Source organism: Callorhinchus milii, unplaced genomic scaffold, assembly GCF_018977255.1.
Source record: "Callorhinchus milii isolate IMCB2004 unplaced genomic scaffold, IMCB_Cmil_1.0 Scaffold9, whole genome shotgun sequence".
In the NCBI taxonomy this organism is placed as follows: domain Eukaryota; kingdom Metazoa; phylum Chordata; class Chondrichthyes; order Chimaeriformes; family Callorhinchidae; genus Callorhinchus; species Callorhinchus milii.
In genome coordinates this window covers 5,948,887-5,966,630 of record NW_024704750.1, presented here as the reverse complement: position 1 = coordinate 5,966,630, position 17,744 = coordinate 5,948,887, and the positions used below count along the sequence as shown (strand labels likewise).

Sequence of the window (17,744 nt, the reverse complement as noted above, 5' to 3'; positions counted from 1 at the left end):
ATATGTCCACTCTTAATGACTAATTTAAGACCATCCAATGAGTTTTTTTTTCTTGAAAGTGCAAATTGAGTGGATTAAAGAGTCAATATTACTCCAACAATACTACTGTATTTGTATAACAAATTGCTTACATAGCAGTTTAATTTCTATCCACAGCATTAATGAGCTGGTGCATTTGTTGGGATGGGTAATTATTTCTTTTTAACTTACTAAGTTATCCATCAACTTGCCACATGTGGAACTAATGGTGTTCACAAATGTCCAACTAATAGAGCACCATGTTAATTAAGTTACTTGGTTTATATCCTAAGCCATGTTGGGTCCCTAGTTCCTCTTAAGCAATGCATCAAGGGAACTATTTCTATTTTTATAAGCATATGTTAATGAAAATTAGCTTTTTATATATAAGCTATTTAAATTCCAGAACAAATATTTAAACTTTTAAAAAATTAAGCTGATCTGTATGCAATTTGCAACACAAGCAGTACTGCTGAGCTGGGTAAATGTGACAACTCTATAAGAATTTTAAACTCTCAAACGAATCACTTTAGCTGCTTTGGTAGAAAGATTTAATTTAACATTCAATTTAAGAAATGCAGTTTGAGATCCAACATTAAATTGTACAATTGTATTTCATTCACGGCTTATCATTGGGGTTCCCTGGAAATTCATTACATAGAAAGATCTGGATTTTTTAATTTTTACTCTACAATGGTGCTGTAATGTTAGATAAACTAAGATTTAAACTGTTTGAAACTTTAACTTGACTTCACTTTGCATAAGAATAAGGCGTTGAATTTGTGAGGTGGGTATAAACACACTAAAATGCTTCTGCTCATGTTAATTTCAATGCTAAGTGCTTTCTTGAACAGCCTTTAAATTGTGCATGTGGTTGCTATCTTAAAGTGCTCGCGAATGGTTCATTTTCCAGAAAGCTTGCTTTGCAGCAAGGAAAATGTAAACAACTCTACAGCCCCTATCTAAAATTAATCTTTTTAGTTTTTAACACTTGTAATGCTGCATTCCATGAAGGATAAAGGTTGAATGAATGATTCTCCTTATTGACTGGTAGAAAGGGCATCAAATTGGAAAAATAACTTTCAAGGTCACATTCAGTTCAATGGTGGTTTATCCTTGTCAGTGCTGCTCGGTACTGGTTATGGATGTGGTTGTGTTGAGATCAGAATATTCAGTATAAGGCAGACTGGGACATGCCTACTGCATTGGCGCAGTGCTCTATACTGCACCACAGACCTCTGATCTGCTGAGATCAAAAAAAAAATACACTTACAATCTGAACTGTTGTATAGCTTCCTGGCTGAGGTATCTGGTCTTATTTACACAATGCCATATATTCTCTTAAATTCCTAAAATCAATTTGGAACCAAATTAGCCCTACAGTGCAAATTCTTGAATGCACAAAGCCAGAGTGTGACCCGCAGAACATTGATACAAAATAAAGCATAAGGTAATGTGCCTTAGTATATTTGCAATACGTGTAGTACAAGCATTAACAGAGTAACTGTCTGTATTAGAATGGGGGTTAAATTTCCACCCTTAATATCTTAAATCCGAGGAGAACATATCCCCAAATCTTATTGATATCTGGAAACTAGGACTGCAGCTACTTTTCAGACATTATGCACAGTGGAGCTAACTATTCAGCATATCAACATGCAGCAAAAGGTAGCTTTTACAGACCTTCCTGTGTTACAATTAACAAATACTAATTTGAAACATGGGTGCATGTAAATAAATTGGTTATTTTTTTATTGAAATATAACTATGGGCGCTAGAGTTCATTTCTCACTTGACCCTCATGGGAATTGTGTTCCACATGAGCTGTTACAGTCAATGGCTGTGACTCCTTCATGTGAGTTAGCCTCCAGTGGTAGCTAAATATGGACTGGTAGCAACTGGGTTAAAATTTGTTCCAATTTAGAAATCTGAAAGGCTGCTGTGAACAAAATCTGTGCAATTTGTATATACAGGTGCAATTGGCAACACTGTGCTCATATTAGACAGATTAGAGGGCTGGGCTCCGGTTGGAATGGCAATGGGTTGTATTTTCAGTTTCCCACTTTTCCCACAGAAATTCAAACCTTGAAGTGCAACCAGATCCTCCCAGGAATCAAGCAAAGACCTGCAACGTCCTATGAAGGTAAATTGAAAATGCTTTCCTTTAGTTGCTGTGAGAAGCTTCACATTTTCAACGAAGCATTTAAATCCCTAGGATTTATTACTAAGACTCAACTATGTCAATGTTTAAAAAGTGCAGAACATTTCCCAGGGGAGGAATCCGCAAAAGTTGTAAGTATTTCAATAGTGTTTATGTTTTTTTTAAAAAAGCAGAATTTGAGTATGGGCTTGATCTTGGTCTGTAGCTTGCTGAGAATCAGAGATGAGCCAAAATTAGATTGTTTCACTCATACTACAACTATGGAGCTAAAGGACAAATACTTAAAATTAACCAACCTCAATCAAGACTAGAGATTAAAAGGAATTTTAGCCTGCATTTTATTTACTGCATTTGCTTGCGGGGCCTGGTCAGTGAGAAGGAATCTTGTCCGAGGAGGAAAGATGGCCAGAGATTCTTAATAGAGACAGGTGAATGTCTTGGGAGATTTTCTTTTATTGTTCTCAAGAACCAGGCAGAATTTTACCATTGCAAGGAATCTGCAATAACCACAACAACAAGATTCCATTTGTATAACATTTGTGTAGCTCCTTTCACATCGGGAGGACGTCCCAACAGGTTTTGCACAGTCCGCAAAGAGAGTGGATGGTTGGGCTAAACAATATTTTTTCTTCTTTCATGCTAACCTGATTCCATTTAAAGAAAAAACGTTAGTCTATAATTCCTGATGCAACTATTTGTTAATTTGAACATAAACACATTTATGGTAGCAACGAGTGATGTGAGAACAAAATTTATTTTGATATATCTAATTCAATTTCGGAGAATTTCGTATATAGCTAGAATCTGATTATTTGAACCAAACCATGTCTAATTTAATTCTGTCGTTTAACTGCTTGCATTTCAACACGAGCAATTGTGTAATCATGTGCTCTATGTATGCTAGCATTGTTTTATTGGATTATTATTGCCTTATATAACGTGTTCTCTCCCCCCAACCTATCTTTCCAATTTGTTTTCCTGGGGCTCGCATCAACTTTCACAAGCAAGACCCATTGATGCTGCTATTGCCATGCTAAGGAAGTGCAATGGTTGAGTTTCTCTCGACTGTTTCTTATCCAAACTCCAAGGGCAACTCCTGTCCTCCACTCAGTGCCTTTGAACAGCAATGCAACTTAGAACGAGAATAGAACAGTGTAGATAGAGGAAATTTAACATGCATTATCCCAGACTATACTGGGAGTGTTTCAGTGCACTGCTTTCTACCTTTATGCGACTCTGAAGCTAGCAGTATTTTTAAATAAATGATTTTGTAAGGAAGGTTGATAGAAAATAACACTGTTCAAATATCTTACAGGTGCCATCAAAGATACTTGTCAAGCTTTTGATCATAAAATTAGAAGCATTTCTTCCATTGGCAACTGATTACTGTATTTTTTTAACAAAAAAACCTTTAACCTAGATGATTTTGTAAGAAATAATGATTTTTTTAAAAAAAAATGTCGATTTCACGAACAACTAAGAAAACGGATTATTAGATGGCAAAACTTTGGTATCAACTGGGTTTTACAACAGTTTTGATTTATCTACCTCGTGGTGGTTTGCAGGTCAAACCTTCTGATGGCTGAAACCACTGACTGATTGCATTAATCTCAACACGCACTTTTATGTACACCTTGCACTATGAAATTTAATAGATTTCTCTCATATTTCTGTTACAACAATATTTTTTACTACTTTTGAAATAATTTGTGGTTTTATTTTCTATGATCAGTTTTAATATTGTATAATGTGTGTGTGTGTGTGTGTGAAATTATGTTTTAACATTTTTAATTGTGTTCTAATCATTTTAGTTTGGTTTACATGTGGGATTTTATTTGTTTTTGCTCTGTTTTGTATTAAACTTTAATATGGAGTGTGACGAGCTTTTTCAGGAAGATATCTGAAGCTGAACTCTACAATTGTGTGTTCGTTTTTTAGATTTACGACTGCTAAATAAAATAGTTTTAAGACAGAAAGAAATCAGCTTGGATAATTTCACAATTCCCTCACCAAAGTCTAAAGCAGATGAATAAATTTCATGGGCTAATCTTGTCAATGAAATCAGTACAGTATTCCAGGTCATGTTATTTCAACATCAGTAAGGCAATGAAATGCGGTCAAGTTTTGTTCCAGCCCATAAAGACATGTTCATATTTTATGGTGGAAATGCATTGAACAGAACACTGGTGAATTATCCTGAAGTGGATTTCATTAAATAGTCTTATATATACTGGCTGGATGAAATAGATCTCCACTCCACTATTTTAAAACGCACAAAAATTATCAGGTATCACATCCCTATTGATAAGATGAGATCCACATTGTTGAATGTGGGTTGAGGACCCGATTGGGGGTGGTTTGGGATCAGTGGCGGTGGGATCAGGGAAGGCAGAGAGGGTGGGAGGGTGGCCAAAGGCACGGTCGAAGAGCAGGGTCTTGAAGGAGGCAAGGGAGGGAGCGAGGCGAAGGGAATGTGGGACGGAGTTCCAAACAGCGGGGGCAGAGAGACTGAAGGCGCAACCACGGATGGTGGGGCAAGCCGGGTGGGGGACATGAAGCACGAGATGGTGCGGGGCCTGGAGGAGAAGCCATTTGTGGAGACAAAGTGGAACCGGGATGAGAGGTAGGATCTGAACCATTCAAGGACAGAACCTTGAAGTTTAAGGTGAGGGGAGAGGCGGTGGAGGAGGATAGAGTGGTCCACAGTGTCAAATGTTGACCGAAAACCGACTTCAAAGTTGAGATTAAATTCAACAGTTTGCCAAATTCTGGACGCTTTAACCTGCTACATAAATAGAGTAAATCTAGAGCCAGGTGGAATATCTCCCCAAGGTTGTGTTATATTTGATCATCTTAAAGAAATACAAAACATTATAATTTGTCTGAATGCCACCTGGTGGCATAATAAATATTTTCAGGTATGTGGGAGTCTCACAGGAGGCAGTGCAGCTTTACTGTGGTTCACTGACACAGTGGATGGTAAAGCATAGAGCCCACGTGATGAAATAGTGATGAAATATGGTCCGAGCCATCAGGGATGGGTACTTCTTCACAGTCAAGGCAACATCCTACCTCTTACAGAACCTCCTAGTATTCAGCTCAAGCATTGGCAGAGCCTGTTCCTGGCATCCTGCAGCTTCCACCTCGCTTTCTACACAGCCTTTGATAGCCCCTCACGGACCTAGCTCTCCCTTGCTTCCGCAGCCAGACACTTTGGCACTAACACGTGAGCGGGTCACCTCCCATCCCTCACATAGGCTGTGGAATGGTACGGACTTTGTTTATTATGGAACAGAGCCCATTCCAATCCTCTTATTATAATCCTCGCATTTGATATAGCGCTTTTCACGTCTTCTAGATGTCCCAAAGCACTTCACAGAACAGACTGTAAAGTGAATTGACTGTATATTTGTGGGTGAAATGCGGCAGCTACACTGAAGCCCTTCTGTGAAGCGCTTTGAGACGTCTCAAAGATTTGATAAGGCTCTGTATCAAATGCAAGGATTATTATTATAATCCCTGCCAAGATCCCATCCTCCTGTTTAAGCCTCAACAAAGTTTTAAATGGGTGGGGGTTTTATGCTAAATTGTTGCCCAGAGTGAATTGGTGCCCCCATTTTACGTTGTGGGGAAGCAATCTGCTATTGTCTGCAATAACTACCCAAATATGGGAGACAGGATTCTGCAGTATCCTATGGAAAGAGCAGGATACAGTGCTACTCATCCAGCCTGTGCAACTCTATTGACTTAGAAAAGGCTATAAAAAGGCATGTGGGACTCCTAGTTTTATTTATAAGGGCATAGGATACAAAAGCCAGAAAGTGAGGCTAGATTTATGCAAGACATTGATTAGGCTGCTGCTGGAATACTGCACACAGTTCTGGAAACCACTTTATAAAATATATATCAAAGCCCTAGATAGTACAGTAAGTTCACAGGGACAAAGCTTGCAATATTATAATTGGCTGAAAATATCTGTAGATGTTTTACTATAACAGAGATGTGCTTTTTTTTCCAAAAAAAAGAGATTTAATTGACTTGTTCACAGTTCTGAAAGGTTTCAAGAGGATAACTTATGAAGGATTAGTCCCGCTGATTGGTAAACCTGTAATGGGATTTCACAACAGGGTTTTGCTGAAAAAGTTAAAGGGAAGATTAGAAGGTTTTTTTTGTCTAAATCATAACATTTAAAGAAAATTGCTTATTATATATTAGTTGAAGAGACACAATTCAAAAAAGGACAGGCGATGAGAGAGGATTGAGATTAGAATAGGTAGCTCCAGTGGTTTGTTCCATTGGCCTTTTAAGCTATCATTTCTATTGAGTGTACTTTTGTTTTATTCAACAGGGAATTGTATCAAACCTTAACATTAAAAGGTTTACTTTTTAAAAGGTCACAATTTCGATTTAGACAGTTTAATTTTAAGGATGTTGCAATGCAATAATATTGTTGTAAAATTTTAACTTTGCAACATCTTTAAGACAGCTAAACTATGTTGACGTTTAGTAGTTATTATTATCCTGTTATAAAACATTGGGAAAATGCTGAAAGACATCAATATAGCTTCAACTGACATTGTCATTTTGTATTGTCAAACATTAGTGTTGATTTTGCTTTAGTTTTGGTAACGATGTGATTTATTTTCACAGCAACTAAATTCAATGACAAGTGAATGGCCTGTCTCCTCAAAGAAAGCTAGTTAGTTATGTGTGGTGAATTCAACTTCTGTATTATTACGTGCATGATCAGGTCGTCTAAGAAGGCACTGGAGGATAGAGTTCTCTCCCTATTCTAAGTCAATGAGCAGATTTCTGCCCCGTCTGTCTGGCCTGAGACGTGAAGAATGACTAGTTGAATGAGATGCCAGAGTGCAGATGGCGCCTGGGGAACCTTTTTCCATCTTAAGTCAGCGCTTTCTGGAGAGGACGGGTGGGGGTAGGGGGAGCAAGCGTTAGCTTTGTTTTTGTCTCGATGCTGAAATTCTTGAACAAATCTGACCGATTTGTGCAAAGTTTTTCTCAGCTGACTGACTTGAGATTTAATTAAAACTAATTGATAGGAAAATTTAAGCTTTTAGCACAGGAAAGAAATACTTTAATGTGCTTTGAGAAAGCCCAGCCGAAACAAAGCTGGTTCTGTACTATTATTCAAGCTTGACCTGTTGGCATGGCAATGCAGGATTCACAGGCAACACTAGGATTTCTTAGTTATTGTTCCATTAAAACCAAGCAGCCATCATTTATCCAGATCTAGATATTGCCTGCCCTGCATATAATAAAGTAATATTTGCATTTGATGCAGTGCCTTTCATTTATGGGGGGGAGGGGGGAAGAAAGAAGGCAGAACAAACAATCCATAATTTTGTCTAAAGGTACACAATAATGCATTTCCACACTAAGATGAAGTTTGCCCAAGCACTTTTGATGAAGACAGTGTTCATTAGGATTATGTGGTTGTTTTCAGGGCAGGCTCAAACCATCGGATTGTGGATACTTTTATCGGAGATTATTTCTTCCACCAATTTTGTCTTTGATTTGTCGCTGTAACTCTCTTCTCTTCCCCTGAAGGCAGGGTCACATTGAGTACAGTTCTGCTGGCGGTGGTGAATATTAGCCAAAGACCCATTCATCACACAAGTCTAATAAGTTCTCTCTGTCTATTTTGCCATAGCAACCTTCAGATGTGAGCCTGACTATCCTTAGCTGAACATCTGTACATGTGTGTTTCCAGCTGAGGATACAGGACATGTATCACAAGAAGACACCCTGGCTTATTTTTTTGCTTCACTACATTAGCGACAGCCAATTGCTGTATTTCAGCTGTAGCCCTGACTGAGATCAACTAATTTAGTGCAGATTTTTGATTGAATCCCCGACTCTTACTAACCTGTGTGGCTGAGAGGCACATCATGGGGTGCATTAACCATTGGGTCTTTGGGGAGCGAAGATTTATTAGGTCATTGATGGCATGTAAATATTTATTAATTTCATTTGGTTAACACTTAAAGCATTCAGTAACTAAAACTAAATGTACAAACTTCCTTCTGACATCAGCAAAATCAATTTAACACAAATGTATTTACTTGAGAGCGCACCAATAGTCCGCTAAATTAATGTTTAACCACATGCACAAGTTAGCTCTTGTTTCCCCTCCCCTTCATGTGTAACCATACATTGGCAAAACCGTTGCCAGGAAACGTGACAAGATGCAAATGAACAAACAGAGATTTAACGCCACAAAAGCTGTCCTTTGTGCTTAATCATTCCATTCACCTCCAACTCTTTGGGAAACAGACTGCAAGGTCAAAACTATGACGCTTGGATTCCAATAAATTAGGTTTACATTTCCTTTTCCAGGGGTTAATGAATTTCCGAAGCAGATTTTGGAGATGCTGTGGTTAAAATAATAAAATAAAATGCACACCTCCGCAGAGCATTGCAACACGACTTTGTTCAGAAATATATCAATAGAGCTGAAAATACGAAACTAAAAACCACCAACGCTCCATGATCTGAATTCTAATTGATATCCATTCAAACCAGTTCAACAGGCTGGCTACTGTGTAGTGTGAACTGGTTCCAGCTGGAAGGCAATCAATAACGTTACCAGATCAGTACAGGTGCATTATGAAAAGCATTGTGAATTCCTAACCTTAACAATTATATTTTCTATAGGAATTGTATCGTCATCTTCAAAGCGTGCAAATGTGTATCACTGACACTACATTGGGTAAGATCATACTCTGTGCACTCACAATCGGAACAGATGGGTAGCACTACATATGGGTGCAGGGTTGGCTTAATTTATCCTTTGCGCCTGCAACAAGTACTGTCACTACACATTACTATGCATTCTGTGAAGCGTTTTGAGACATTCTCTTGACGTGAATGGTGCTGTATCAAATGCAAGGATTATTATTATTATCAGTTGAATATAGTGGGCTGAGCAAGGAAGAGAAGGGAATGGGAATGTTAAATATTACCTATAATCAGTAGGCAAGTACGTTTGATGTTTGGGTAGTTAGCGGAGACTCCATCTATCTCCTCATTGCCCTATATGTATCTGTGAGAGAGAAGGCAATTACCGCCCTGCCCAACCAGAGGACTCATAGAAGACCTGTTGCTCAGTGGTTAGAGCGCTCACCTCGCAAGCGAGAGACCTGGGTTCAATTCCCGGCAGGGTGAAACCTTGGGCGAGTTTCCTTACTCCACACGCCTGATAATAATCCCTCAAGAAAAAAAAACCCAATAATAATGTTGGTCACTTCAATGGACAACTATTTGTGGGACACTGCTGTGTGCAATTGGCTGCTGCGTTTCTCCCACAAATATAGTCAATTCACTTTACAGTCTTTTCTGTGAAACGCTTTGAGACGTCTAGAAGACATGATAAGGTGCTATATCAAATGCAAGGATTATTATTATTTATTTCTGAGAGGTCTTGTTCAAAGCCTTAACTCCAAGCTGTGCTATCTAGAAAAAATGGCTTAGGTTAATATGTTTAATGACTCTCCTCCTCCTCCTTTGACATACCCAGAGACTTCTTACGCTTCACATGAATCTGGAGATTCAGGACAGTCTATTCCCTCAGAGCAGTAGTCGAATCCGAAGACAGTAGAGATGAGGCCAGAGGCTATCATCATATTTACCATCATAGTTTTACACTGGCAGCAGGCTCCTGATTATGTGGGTCGTTCTTCATACTGACTGCTTGCAGCAGGTTAGGTTCAGTGCTGCCACATAAAATGCTGTTTGTGAACATGACATCGTACAGACCAAATTACCAGAGCAGGTCCCACCCAGACAGTTCCACAATGCAACCTCTGGTTGGAAAGTTAGTGATCAAAGATCTAATTGCAAATAACACAATCCAAGCCGAAGCATAGAAATGAAATGCAATGCAGTTTGTAGCATGCTCTTGTGGAGTGGTCTAGTTACAGCAGGTAAGCAACAAAACCAAGTCAAGTTTCCATAATCAAAATTGTTGCTATTGGGTCTCAACATGTTCTGATATACAATTATTTTGTGTTGCCCCATTTTGAGTCAAATTTTCTTCTTCCTCTTTGGCTTCTTCCCGAAGCCATACACTGCTAATGATCTCTCCTTCAAGGTTTCTTCCAATGTTACCTTTCAATTGGCCGTTCTATAGCTCCATCTCTGCTGACATTTTTGTCACACTAATTGTGCAGGGATCTGAGGGACAAATACTCAACCTGACTCTTTGAGGTTTGGAACTAAAAGTAATAGCTTCACTAGAGAAGTGTGATGGGAAGTAGATAAGAACTCCAAAGGCAATCCGCTTGGTGTGCTAGGAAATGATCCTGCATAGGACACAACACCTGAGTGGTAGGCTACACACAAGCCAGCAAGGCTTCAGAGGGAGTTGTGGTTGCGTTGTCCAAATCTTTAAGCTGAGGCCTGAGTGAAAAAGCTAAGAGTCTGGCAGACAGCATACTCTTATTTTCATAGACTTTAAGCAGGCATGTGATTCGGTGCGGAGTTGACGGAACACTCTGTAAAGTAACTGGAAACATTACCAGATTATTGAAAGGATTTGTACAAGGAAACAGAAGTTTGTTTGAGGACTAAAGGAAAAATTTCAGAATGGTTCAAAGTGATGATCGATAATACATAATCCGCAATCCATATTGCTCAGTGGAAGGAAGGCAGAATGAAAGAGACAACAGAAAGTAAAGTATATCAATTTTTTTTAAAAAAATCTTCAGGTCACCTATGCAAGTACAGCTCAATGCTACGACTATTTCTCTGAGGAAGACCAAACCTCATGGAAAAAGACTTGAGCATCTATCAGAATGAGTCACAAATCCAAGAGCGATGTTGCAGTACTAGAAAATATTACCCTGTGAGACTGCATCAATGCATTGGATCTCCATTTTCTTAAACATCTAAGCTTTAGGACATGTGCAAAGAATCTCTCATTTATCTCATTCCCACGTGGCCTATCTCGTTGTCAGAATCCATTGCCATATCTCCAAGCAATAAATTTACCGTGATCCCAGATTAATCTTGCTGCAGCACTCATCCTGTGTTTGTGATGTCTCAGGAGAAAACAAATTCAGTTTGACTGTATTAGCGAATTACGAAGTGTATCATTCTTCTCCGCTCACTCGATCAAAATTCCAAAAGGTTCTTAACTATGCCTTCATCCGCAGAACAATATTGCACTGTGAAAAACTGGCAACAGAGGAGCATTGAGAATATAGAACTTTCAATAGCTTTCATTTTGCACAATCAAACGATAATCCTTGCATTTGATATAACTTCTTATCACATCATCAACACATCTCAATAATGCTTCACTGGATTATATTGGTATAGTGACTGTGTATTTCCAGGCATACAAGGTAGCCAATTTGCACGCATCAATGTCTCACAAACAGCCATGAAATAAAGGACCGATTTTTATCTGGAGGATGGTTCACCAGGACATTAGGAGAAACTCGCTTCTCTTTTCGAATAACAACAATTTGCATTTATATAGCACCCCTCGTTGCAGAGTGGCATCTCAGACCGCTTCACAGTGGCGGAGCACATCTTTAATGTCCACATTAACTGACATAGGACCTGTTTAACAGTTTAGCTGCTGTGTCCCAGTCCATGCAGCATTCCCCCAGCACAACGTTGGAGTGTCAGTCTAAACTCAAGTGCTGACGTAGGACTTGAACCTATAGCCCTCTGACTCAGGTGAGAGCACTAACACTGGGCTCGGCTGACATCTATGATTATAATTTTAATCAAACAATAGCCAGTGTTCAAATTTCAATTATGTTCTAGCTATTTTCCCACCACACACTGATATAATCTTTAGTTGATTCAATGCAGCAAATAACTATTTGCATGTTCACAACTATTATCATCTCTACTTATTTTACTGGTTAGAAAATTGTCCTACTTAGCACTGCCTCCATCACAGATAGCTGAAGGTCAGTACTGCTGTGTACAATCGAGCTCGATTGTGACAATTTAACTCTGTCAGGAACTATCATCTAACATCTTAGTTATTATTTGAAAATAATTTGGAGCAAATCAATAACACCAACTGAATGTAAAATGTTTTAAAGCAGTACATGTGCAACATGAAAGCATTGTATATTCTACATTAAAAAATACAGGAGTATCTGAAATAAAAACAAAAAAATGCAAAGGTGGTTATGTCTTGTGTTTGACACTATCGGGTTGGGTTTGAATAACCTGCCCACGAAAATAATGTCATTCAAATCCAGCTGAATGCACAAAACGGCAACTAACAGGTTGTTAACAGATTGTGAAATGCTAATAAAAATTGAAGTAGCTCGACAGCGAGCTTTGAAAAATAGGTTATATTTGAGAAGGGAACAGGCTGACCCACATTCAGGGAGTGAGATCTTCTAAACCACAGCTAAACTGTGAAGGCTTTTAAAAAAGCCTAAAGCTCATGGAGTTAATAGCAAATTATTGTAGTTAGTTGGATTGAAAATGAACTCAAAAGTAGGGGAAAAATGACACTGATAAATGGAAGAAAAGCTATATTTGGAGCAGTGAATTGTTAGCAATAATAATAATCCTTGCATTTGATGTAGCGCCTTATCACGTGACTGAAACGTCTCAAAGCGCCTCACAGAATATATTGTAAAGTGGAGTGACTGTATTTTGTGGGCGAAACAGTCCAGAACTGTCCCATATCATACACAAGGTCCAGATCTGGACAACCTCCTCTGGCTTTTCACATTTTTTTTTATAAAGGACTCAAGAGGACAGCATTGTTAATACTTTATACTTTAGTGATAAAACTATGTGGCAGGTGACGAGCTTAAGGAGGATAAATAGCATTCAAAAAAATCTGAATTGCATATATGAACTAAAGAATGGTAGATGATTTGTACATCGTGAAAGAATATCCATGGGTACGGATCGAGAAGGTAAAATGGGAAGCTTTGTGTCTGAGGTAGAGCTTTGAACAATGAGCTAAAACAGAACCAGATCATTTTTCACTCCGCATTCCAACACACCCACCCCCTCTCTCCCTCTCACACACACTTTCTTTTCTTAAAATAGTGCAATTAAATTAGTGACCTTTTCAACTGACAACTAATTACACCTTCTGGGTATAATCAGCAATGATGAGCTCTTTCACTTATATTAAGTACCCATTGCTCGATTGGCTCTTAACACATGGTTGATCAACTGCCCTCTATAAATATATATTGTTTATAACCTTCCAATTCTTGCAAGTTCCCCTCACCCGATTCAATATGCTTTCATCACAAATCCCTTTTTCTTTTTATATGCGGCAGGGAATGGCAGAGGGGAAGGAGGTAGGAAGAATTACAGATATTAAATATATCAGCCTTGAGAAGCAAGGTATTTCCACTCTGGAATGGGCAATCTGAATCTCATTCAAATAAAGAATAAGTATTTCAGATACGGCACAGGGCCATATTGATTTATCTTAATCTTAACTTATCCAGCGTTCTGAGATGCTACTATGCATGAAGGGCACTATAAAAATGCAAGTTGTTGGTATTAACACATCAAGGAATTAATCAAAATAAAATGGCAGCAAAACTACAAACATGAGTTAATAATAATAATAATCCTTGCATTTGATATAGCGCTTTTCACGTCGGGAGGACGTCCCAAAGCGCTTCACAGAACACACTGTAAAGTGAATTGACTGTATATTTGTGGGCGAACGCTGCAGCCAATTGCGCACAGCAATGTCCCACAAACAGTCGTAGATTGAAAATGACCAATTTATTATTGTTTTTGGTTTTGGAGGGATTATTATTAGGCTCTGTGTGGAGTAAGGAAACTTGCCCAAGGTTTCGCCCTCTGCCTGGAATTGAACTCAGGTCTCTCACTTGCAAAGCGAGTGCTCTAACCACTGAGCTACAGGACTCCAAAGTCCTACAGTTTAGTCATAACTGTTCAGAATAAATGCCCCATTTTTCCAGTGGAAAAGTATCCAGTTTTTTTTTTCACAATCCTTTGCCCTTTTTTAAAGTAATACAATGACAAAACTGAAATCTCCAATGTTAAGAGGAACATTTGGGGATTACACATTCCATACTCAATAATAGAAATGGAATGTACTGTATGACATGTTCAGTCTCAAGTCATGTTGGGCTGACCTTGAAACTAGTTTTATGAAGCCTCTGAATGATTGCCAGACTTCAAATTTATTATGTTGGGATATGCCACGCATGTTTCTCAATTATGAAAAATTCAAGTGTGGGGACATCCTGTTCCAAAATTGCAAGTATTTTGAGCCAGCAGAAGTGTCATCACTTGAGGTATTGGTTAGCTCATTTGTATTGATCAGGCATTACAACGGTTAAACTAAAGCATCAGATAGTTAAAAGCATTGGGTCAGTGAAGTTTTTTTTAAAAAGGTTAAGTTAACAAGGCATTCACCTTGCCTTTGCTGCCTTTACCAGCACAGATACAATGGGCTGAACGGCTTTCTTCTGTGCTGTAAAATGCTGCGGTTCTAATTCCTATGGTTCCTCCATTCCTTTACCAATAGACAAAACTTGCAACATGACCCAAAATTCCACATATTTCACTGAAGTGGTCATTACATTCTACAAGATTTAATCTTAAAGTTTATCTTAAATTCAATTACTAACACATTTTATTTCTACTAAATGGCTTTGTTGTTCTGTTCTGGGATAGAAAACAGATTTTTGGCATTTTGCTTTCGGTTGTCTTAGCGATCACTGTCAGAAATGTGCTATTTGCAGTCATTCAATGTCCACTGAAGCAGGACTAGAATCCCTAGCATTCAAAGAATACATTTATACAAAAGAGCCCAAGACAACCTCCTGGTATTAAATTCAAGGCTGCACACTAGAGCTGGGTTCCCCAGGAAACGAGCTGGGTGATCCAGATTACAGACCTACGTTGGTGCATATTATTGCATTGGTTCAAGTCAGCTTCTTTCAGAAGGGATTAAGAAAGGAGTAGACGGTCATGATATCACAACCAGTGAAACGTTTCATTGAATAAGTAATGAAACCACTCGAGGCTATACTCTTTAGTGATGAAACCCATGTTGTATTACAGTCCAGGCTAATTTATTTTTCAATACTATCAGTTTATTTAATCCTTTCCTCTCATATGTAATATCTTCTCAGTGATTTATCTCCAAGCTATATATCAGATTTAGAATATTAAAGATTAGCCTCAGAAATATTGTATGTTCAACATTGTTCTAAAAGCAATCTTGTCTAATTTCTTGAAAAAGTTTTGGGATTCTCTATCACTTTCCCAGTATTACCTGGGTAAAATCCCCTATTAATGTTCCATTCTTTCTGCAGGTTACCTTGCATGGTCTCCCTTATAAATTCCATAAGGAGCACCTTCTTACCTTTAATATCTTGGTCCTCAATCAAACCATTTCTGCACCCAAAGCATAGAGATTTCTTGCTATAAGTATCTTTGCATTTGAATATAATGTTGATGTTTCAAAGCACTTCAAAGTTTCTGTAAAGCGTAGTGAATATTTGTATGCAAATGTGGCAGCCAATTTGCAGAGCAATGTCCTACAAACAGCCATGAATGCCCAATTTTATCTGGACGACTTCTGGTCAGGACAAAACCTCCATAGGATCTTAAACAACCACCCGAGCCTCAGGTTAACATTAAAGTCTGATCATGTAATTCTCCTCAAACATGGCCCTGGAGTGTCTGTCTAGACTTTGAGCTTAATGTACTGACACAAGGTTTGAAAACACAGCCTTCTGACAGAGGCAAAGAATGCTGGCAAATGAGCCAGGTTGGCAACTGCTAAATGCAACGCTTTCTCTTAACGATTTTGCCCATCCTGGCTGTAGATGGTTCACATGAACATGCTGACTGTGCATGTAGAGCATTTTTGAATAAATATGAATTTTAATGATCAATTATGGATAAGTGACATGCACAAATGTTTTTTTTCTTTAATGGAGACATCAGTGAACCTTAAATGTTGACAACTTACATTGATTTTGTAACTCCTGGCTCATTACAGGACATTAAAAAAAATGGAAAAACCTGTATAACAATATAATGTCCGCAAAACTAAGTTACATTATTTACATTCCAAAGGACAGTGCTGACAGTTCCAAAAAAAACAAAAACTGCAATACTTAAATGAATATTGTCCCACAGTGCCCAACTGTTAAATTACAAACTCAAACATTTTTACTTAGCTAGTATGTGTGCAGGACAGACTGCATCTGTATTAACAATAATTACAGCTAAACAAGGTACGCCCAAACAAAAACTGCCTCCATCTAAGCTTCACTGGAAAGAAACCAAAATAAATGAACATATATCTTTAATGCCTTAATCGATTAAGAAACAGTCTTCTTAGGTGGTGGTATTTTCTACAGTGGAGAAATCCTAAGTGTGGTTTGACAACTGATCTACAGTACTTAAATCATTTCCAAATCACAGCACTCCTGGCTTAACACAGGTTATTAATTCCATTCACTGGCCTACATACAACTGGTGATTCTCTTCCATTAACACAGCTCTCTCTGATTTTATAATATAATGCTTTATATAGAGGTTGCTAGTTTGTAGGTTTGAACCTCTGCTGTCTAAAGGCCATAACAACTGATGGGAAATGAATTGATTCTTTTCTTACAATGCATTGTCTTTGAAAAGCTAAGCACCTGAATCAGCACAAACAGTAGAAGATATACAGGTTTGACAGCATGGGAGTAAGTTCCCATGGCACTCAGTCAACAATATTTTTAAATGGAAGTTTAAAAAAAACTTTATACAGGGGTCTCACTTCCATAGGATCGATCATTTCAGTTTGTTTCACAAGTAACTGATTCTAGTCTAAATACAAACGGTTGAAATAACATGAAGGGGCAAGCTGTTCAGATAGGATACTGAATGCTGTAGTGCACTTTTTTAAAAAAAAAACTATTTGATCAACTTCCCCTTCCTCTTCTTTCTTCTCTCCTTCCCCCCCCCATCCCCCCCTCCCCCCCAAAGCAGCTTGAGAATTTCCATTTTTATAATATCATGATCTGAAGGAGCAGAATTTATTGCATAAGCTTTATCCTATACATTTTCTTCAATAAATTTCTGCCGATGTTCAGGAAAAAAACTCATGAAATGCTATTTAAGAAATTAAAGCTTAACCATATTTTACAGCCTTAATTCATTGGCAATTTTAGAAGCAATGTTTTTGAAAGCTATGGATGTTCCTGATATTCGCTTAAAACGAACTCCGTTAAGTGACAGTCTCGGCAGTTTGCAGACCTCCATTTCCCACTGGACCAGGTTTTCTGCATGACCATCGCCATGCACGCAGAAGAGCAAGAAACGCTCACGTTGTTCATAATCACAATTATTGGCGTCGAGAACTTTGCGGATCTCCCTCATCATGTCGTTGGGATCCATGGAACTTGTGGTTTTCATACTCCAGGTAAACCTGAGCGAGCGGGGCTTTGCTTCCTTGATCTCGTCTTTTTGATCCCCAGATACATTGCGACTACAGAAAACAATCAGGGAACACAAGGTTAAAATGCACGAGCAAGGCACACTTATATACAATTCACTTTAC

The 17,744-nt window shown here is 38.4% G+C and overlaps 1 protein-coding gene and 1 long non-coding RNA gene across 16 annotated transcripts in view; one reads left to right on the top strand and one right to left on the bottom strand.

Annotated features, from left to right (window-relative positions):
* Positions 1–1,791: 1,791 nt before the first annotated feature.
* LOC103175313 lies at positions 1,792–4,151 on the top strand. The gene is made up of 2 exons (XR_487459.2): positions 1,792–2,161; positions 3,184–4,151. It is a non-coding gene; the product is annotated as an uncharacterized LOC103175313 (long non-coding RNA).
* Positions 4,152–17,187: 13,036 nt separating this feature from the next.
* The window catches only part of mark3a (MAP/microtubule affinity-regulating kinase 3a), a 47,053-nt gene continuing 46,496 nt past the window's right edge, over positions 17,188–17,744 (bottom strand). For 10 of the 15 annotated variants that reach the window (XM_042337887.1, XM_042337889.1, XM_042337888.1 and 7 more), the window contains one exon: positions 17,188–17,672. In XM_042337887.1, coding sequence (XP_042193821.1) covers positions 17,327–17,672 — 346 coding nt within the window. In that variant the 3' untranslated portion in view covers positions 17,188–17,326. The remainder of the gene's footprint in view (positions 17,673–17,744) is intronic. The other 5 variants (XM_042337893.1, XM_042337897.1, XM_042337895.1 and 2 more) reach the window with 1 other exon arrangement.